This window comes from Podarcis vaucheri (genome assembly GCF_965113315.1).
Source record: "Podarcis vaucheri genome assembly, chromosome: 15".
NCBI classification, from domain to species: domain Eukaryota; kingdom Metazoa; phylum Chordata; class Lepidosauria; order Squamata; family Lacertidae; genus Podarcis; species Podarcis vaucheri.
In genome coordinates this window covers 45,473,604-45,480,357 of record NC_138753.1, presented here as the reverse complement: position 1 = coordinate 45,480,357, position 6,754 = coordinate 45,473,604, and the positions used below count along the sequence as shown (strand labels likewise).

General features: G+C 46.3%; 1 protein-coding gene across 2 annotated transcripts in view; it reads left to right on the top strand.

The window, feature by feature from the left end:
• Positions 1-269: 269 nt before the first annotated feature.
• BMP1 (bone morphogenetic protein 1) overlaps positions 270-6,754 on the top strand; it is a 176,886-nt gene continuing 170,401 nt past the window's right edge. The window contains exon 1 of one of the 2 annotated variants that reach the window (XM_082200272.1): positions 270-460. In XM_082200272.1, the coding sequence (XP_082056398.1) occupies positions 316-460 (145 nt within the window). In that variant the 5' untranslated portion in view covers positions 270-315. The remainder of the gene's footprint in view (positions 461-6,754) is intronic. The other variant, XM_082200270.1, reaches the window with a different exon arrangement.

Here is a 6,754-nt window from a genome sequence, read left to right as displayed (position 1 = left end):
TTTCGGCGGCCAAGCGCCGCCATGCAGCCGCCCGCTCTTGCTTTCCGGCTCTCAGCGCGTGTCGCCCCGTTCCGAAGGCCTCTTGCTCGGCGGGGTCCTGGGCGGGGGCGCTGCCGCCCTGCGCTGGCCTCGGCCCCGGAATGCCCCCCTGCCCGGCGCCCGGGGCTGCGCTCGAGCCCTCCGGCCGGGAGGGGGCTGAGCTCCGCGCTGGAACCCGCCTCCGCCCGATCTCATTTCCCTGCAAGCCGAGGGGGCTCCTCCCTCTCCGTCTCTCCCGCTCCGCCGCCCAGCATCGCCCGGGACCTGCCAGCCAGCATGCCGGCGTCCAGGCGGGCGCTGCTGCTCCTCGCCGTCCTGGTCCTGGGACAGGCGCTGGACTTCGCGGATTACGGCGACGTCCTGGAGGAAGAGGCCGAGCAGGACGCCGAGCCCATCGACTACAAGGACCCTTGCAAAGCGGGTGAGGCGGCGGCGGGGGGGGGGGGAATCTCTTTCCGCTCCCGGGGGTGGGCGAGGGGCGGCGGGCTCTTTTGTGTGCCTGGACGCGGCTTGGAGGCTCGGAGACGGGCAGAGGGGCTTCTCGAGCCGGGGCCGGAGGCAGCGCCGAGTTGGCAGCGCAGCTTGCAGACAAAAGAGAAAAGGAAAGTTTTGCTCTCTCTCCCTCTCGCTCCTTCCCCCTCCATCCCTCTCGCTCTTCTGGGCTGTAAAATAACTCCTGGGCTTTTAAAGTTTAGCCTGAGAAAGAAAAGAGTCTTTGATATATAAACTCCAGAGTAAGGACTCATAGGACAGCTTCTCTCCCCCTCCCCCGACCCATTTCAGGGAATTAAACTCTTTTCCATCTGCCCTCTATTGTTGTTGTTTTTCTTCTTCCTCCGTGTCCCATAAAAAAAGATTGTATCTGTTTGTGGCTCTTTGTGTGAGGCAGTGGCAGGAGAGCTGATGTGTTTGTGGATGTGTCTGCGGGGGGGGGGCTGCTTGCTTGAAGGAAAGTAAACAGAAGCTGCGCTGGCGGGGGGGGGGAGGCTGGCAGGAGCTCCGAGGTGAAGGGCTGTGGGCTTGAACTCGACCCCATCATTGCCCTTTCCTCCTCTCAAACAGTTTGTCTGTCTGGAGCAGCTGCAGACACTTGCTGGGTGGTAGCTGTCAAAAGAGGCAAATGTGTTGGGCCCAGAAATATTTTACAGATCACCCATCCTTATTTGCTCATCCCTAGGAGTCATGCATGCTACATTAAAATAATTAACGTGTGTGTGTGTGTGTGTGTGTGTGTGTGTTTTAGAACACCCAGATGGCACGTCCCTCTTTTCTTTGGCCCACGGTCTACTGTGACCTATACCACCCCCTCTACACCCCCCATAAAGCTGCTTGTGAGGACCTCACATCGGACACCAGCCCTTGTCAGCCCCGCGGTCCATTATGGGACCAGCCATCCTGCCTGTGTGTAGAGCAGGGAGGGAGCAAACTTTCTGAGCTGGCAGCTTAGAGTCCCCTGGCCTTGTCTGTGAATAAAGGGTTGGTGTGTTTCTGTTGAGCCTGTGCTCTGCTGAACAGCGTTTTAATCCTTCTACCAATACAATCAGGGGCAGAATGCTCAATGACTTGTGACAGTGCCAGATCCCAGGGCAGCAGAAGCAAGAAACGGCTCAAGGGCTTTTGCGTTTTGTTTTGTTTGTTTTTTATAAAATTTTTATTGGTTTTTCACAATTTAAATAAACACAAACAATGCACAATACAAACAAACAAACAAACACATAAACAAACATGTATAATTTCAAATCCTTTTTTCTTAAACCTTACTTCACCGACTTCCCCGTACCTCCCCTTTCTGCATCCCAATTTCCAAATTTGTTTCAGCAAATCCTCCCCCTTGATTTTATCTAATTTTCCCTTATTCTTTTCTTTTACTTAATCTTTTACAGCTGTAGTCCCCTTTTTTCTATAACCTCAACATTTTAGCATGCATTAATTTTACAATATTTCTGTTCCCAGTCAGCAAACATAATGTTATGACCAATGTCTTGTGCCCACTTAATCATGGCTGATTTAACTGTTTCATCTTGTGTATTCTATTTCAGCAACAACAAGGGCTTTTGCGTTTTGTTCTTCCTCTCTCCCTCTCCCCCCACAACACACACTTTTTCATTCAAACAAAGAAGTGGAGAAATAAAAGTGTGAAAGACAATGAGGCTGTGTGATCCATGATACAACAACTGAAGTATAAAGTTTTCTTTTCTTTGAGGTTTTTAGGTGTTTGTAAATGCATCTGGGGTTATTGTCTCAAGGTCACTCTAGAGTGAAATAGAGTGATTAATGTGGAATCTACCCCTCTGCAATCAACCGTTCTGCTCTGACTATTTTGAGAGCATCCGCCCATTTGCTTTTGCTATCTGTTGCTAATACCTTCCTTTGGCTTTCTTTTCTGTGAAGAGGAGGCAGCAATTCTCCCATTTGCCCAACAAAAGCACACTGTCCCCCTGCGAGGCAAGAGGAACCTGCAAGTGCTTATTCATTACTCTTTATTTTAGTTTCTGTTAAAGTCTGCATGGCCTCCTGCTCTGTCATTTACCTTTCCAAAGTTGGAACTAGTGAGAGTGTAGGTTGGCAAATTCCATTATTATCTTAATACATGAGTTGCTGTTTATAGTATAAATATTTATAAAGTAAAAATATAAAAGCAACCTGCAGAGTCTTAAGCATTCATATATTAATAATAGGCTGTTGATGTTTTAATTTTTATTTTTTCCCCCCTGGGCATAGAAGGGTGACGTCTCATGGACGTGGAGCAGGTAATAATGATTTTAAAACAAAATGAAGCAAGGGTAGAGTATAATGGCCATTAAAATTAACTAATAATTAATAAAATTAATAAATAATAAATGGTGATTAAAACAGCATGCCCCAAAGCCTCGAATACTGGCTTGGGTAGCTTCATTTTTTGGCCCATATGCTGCTATCCTTGTTTCTCCAGCCTCTGACTTAGAGGTGAGGGACACTGAAGTCGGTGGAACTTAAGTTCCAAAGAGATGTGATCAGTAATAACATTAATATAATTTGGCTCTTGGAGGGAGAGGAAGGAACTAAATCCGTGTGTTGGTTTGGAGTAGCAGCCATCACCCTGCCCGCCTGCTCCTTTTGCTATGCAGTCCTAGCATGTATTATTGGAGGTTCTCTTTGTGTTTTATGTGGCTTGCATGCTTGCTTCCTAATAAGTAGAACTGCAGTCTAAAAGCTGAAGCGGTTTTTATGTGGCCCAGGCTAGTGCTTGAAGGTTCCCTCCCCACACTACTGCATTTCCAGTCCTTGTAGTTGATACCTTGGAAGGTATGGCAGGACTTGTTTCCGAGTAGCCAGAAGCTAAATAAAATCAGAACCCATTCATTTGACGCCCTTCCACTTATTTTAAGGGTCTGAGTTATGATTTGAGTTATATAACCTGTTATGTGGCACTTTCCTGGGTGACCCTGGTTGCAGGACAGGGTTCCAACTTCCAATGTAAGCAAAAGTCAGAAAGTAAGGGTAGTTTGTTTGTTGTTAAAGGGCAAGTGTACTGCCAAGCTGATTTAAAATCAGACCCCCATCTCTATGGATTTATCATTTAATAGCATTTAGTAAGTTCCTGTGTTCTGCAGGAAGCAGAGTTTCTCCTTAGAGTGCCCACATAGCAGAAGTCTGCGTCACAGTAACTCAGAGCAGGGCTTTCAATGTGGCAGCCCCTGTTGGTGGAACTATTTTATTTCCTGGAAACAAGTGAAGACTTTTCTGTTTTGACAAGCTTTTCCAACCGGATGAAAAGGCATTTTTTTGCATTGTTTTAAAGCCTATTTTTAACTGTTTTCAAAACATATTTGTAAATCTCTATGAGACACATGTCAATGCCAGTTCACAAAGAATAAATAATAATAATAATAATATAGTATCATTGCCATCAGGTAGAAGCCAATGGAATATCAAATAGTCTTACGAAAAAGTGTTTACATCATCAATAGATATTGATAGTAAATCAAGTACAGTAATGTCAATTAGATATCCTGAAGGGTTTAAAGGCAGTGTCTACATGTAGGCCAACTACATGCCTAGATCCACACAACAGAACTAACAACAACAGCAACAGCAACAACAATAACAAACTACTAGACATTCTAACATCTAAATGCAAAATGACATTTTAAGTTCCTTCTCTACCAGAATAAAAAGGTTAAGAAAGCATCTATCCGAGGTATTTTTAAAAATCACCCCATATTATATCAAAGCATCGTGAAGCTCCCATTTGCCTAAAGTTTTAGGCTGTTCTCCTTAATGTGTGTGTGTGTGTGTGTGTGTGTGTGTTTGTGTTAGTGCACCACTTGTGTTTAAATAAAAGTATTGCATTCACCCCTCAGCCCAGCCGCCCGAGTCTTATAAGGATAGACAGAAAATGACTTTCTTTGATTTGGTACTTCTCATCATCCTTTAGCAGTTCTTCCTGAGATAGTCAAGGTGGTGGGTTATTTTCCTCATCCTTGAGTGCATGTTTGTGTGAGTGACAGCTATTCCAAACAATCCTAGTGCTTTGTGAGTAAAGATGTGACTTTTATTCCACACTGAAAGGATATACTCTTTGTTGTAAAGTGTGTGATGAACCTAATAAAGTGTACTGACATGACTTTTTAAAGCAAGTCACAGAAGCACCATTGGCAGATAAGCCTCATCGGCAGGTACAAAGTCCTGTACAGTCGGAAGGGCCAAGCATAGGGCATATGCAGTAAATAATATACTTAATTCTTATCATGCACATCCTATTCTTTCTACAGGCCTTGTGCTTCCCCTGTTCCTCCTCTGTAAGACTGTATCGGTATCCAGCTCTTGGGTCTTCATAGAACATGGCACAACCTACACCTTCTCCTAGGCCTAAAGTCATTCAGACGCCCCCATACCCAGCGCCACATCATTTAGGCCATTTATTTAGGCCATTTCTATACACTCAGTATATATAAAAAATCTCTAAGCTGTGTACAGACAACTAAAACAACAATCTATGTTACAAAAATACGTAAGGAAACAATTAATACAAATTACTCATAAATATATACTGATATCAATTCCTCCTCCTGATACACCTCCCTAATCAACACCTGTCAGTCTCCTGCTTCTCACCCAGGACACCACCCAGGCACCCTCTTACTGAGGGCCCAAACAAACTCACAAACCACCCCCAAAATCTCACCATAAAGAGAGAGTACCTGGAACCTGCTGACCTCCCCTAGTCTCTAGGCTTTCTTTTATGGCCAGGCAATGAGGTTGTTGGAGCTTCTTCAGGCTGCCCACAGTTCTGCTATAATAGGAACAAGAGAAACCCTTGCAAATGTTACACACACACCCCAGTCCACTAACTATGCTTTGTTTTGTCCCACAATGCTTTCTCCCTCCCAGCACCTGTCCCCATCACAGACTTTCCTATCCAATCAGCCAACATCAGAGCTAAGCAAGATTGTTGTGAGGCTGTCCAGTTCTGCCATCAAGGACACTGTTAGCTCTGGAAGGGGAGAATAGAATTTTCCTTGGAGCAATTCATACTTTCCATGCACAAGAAATTAGTTATAAGTCTTCCCTACTTTATTGCCAAGCAGAAAGTGAGAAGGATGGGGCGGGGCATGCATTAACTCCCCCTAAGTTACTGTTGGTAGTAAGAGGTCGATCAACAGTAAGTCTTGAACTAGGAAGTTGTAAGATGGTCAGTGGGGCACACCAGTCACCTCGCCCTGGGCAGTGAAGGAGCCCTGGCGCCCTGGCAGCTTCCCTGTACTCAGGAGACTCGGCAGATTAACGCTGTGGTCCCTTTAAAGATTTCTGGGTCTTTCTTGCAAATCTGACCAAGAAAAAGTCTTCCTCTGGGTATCTTCATGCCACCTTCACCTACCGCCCCCCCATCATTATCTCACCCCACTCTCAGCCACTCTCTGCTGGGCCTGGTTTGGACAGGTCTCCACTGCAACAGTAATGAACCGTTTCCCCCTTTGCAGCAGTCATGGCTAGGCAGACCAAGTGTGGAACGAAATCCCTGGTTCCTGGACACAGTAGCCCCACTCTCTAAACCAGGCAACATAAGAAAAGCTCTGCTGAAACATATCAGTGAGCAATCGGTCCAACACTGTTTCGTCAGAAGCTAGTGATATGCCCACAGAAACCCCACAGGCCAGACCTGGGCTGTGGCTCCCCAGCTCCTTATATTCGGAGGCAGGTGCCTCTAGTCCTTGAGGTGGGACACACAGCTTTCGTGACTAGTAGCCATTGATAGCCTTCTCCTTCAGGAGTTGTGTAATCCTGTTGAAAGCCACCCAGGCCTTGTGCTGGCATATTTTGCAGTTTTAACTAGCTGCTGCGTGAAGCGCTTGCTCTTCTAAGTTCAGAATTTCCCACCCTTCTGCCTTGTAGATGAAGCCAAGTTCAGGCGTTCTAGGAGAGGGAGCTTATCCACTGTATCCATACTGTGCATAATTCTGTACGCCTCTACAACAAGAATGCATCGTAAAGCAAGTGTGGTTCAATGTGTGCGCATGCACACGAGATTTCCTTGTGCACCACTCTGTGTGCAGAGGCGTCACTAACCCTGACAAATCCTCTTGCCAGAGTACAATGTAGATATCTCCAGAGTACAATTCATTTTCTAGAACCATGCAGCAGGAAGGGCCATCTGGCCCGGCAGGGCCATCTGTTCCCTTGCCAGCCCACCCCCCCCCCCCGCCCCATCCAAGCTGCAGCACAGCAAAAGCAA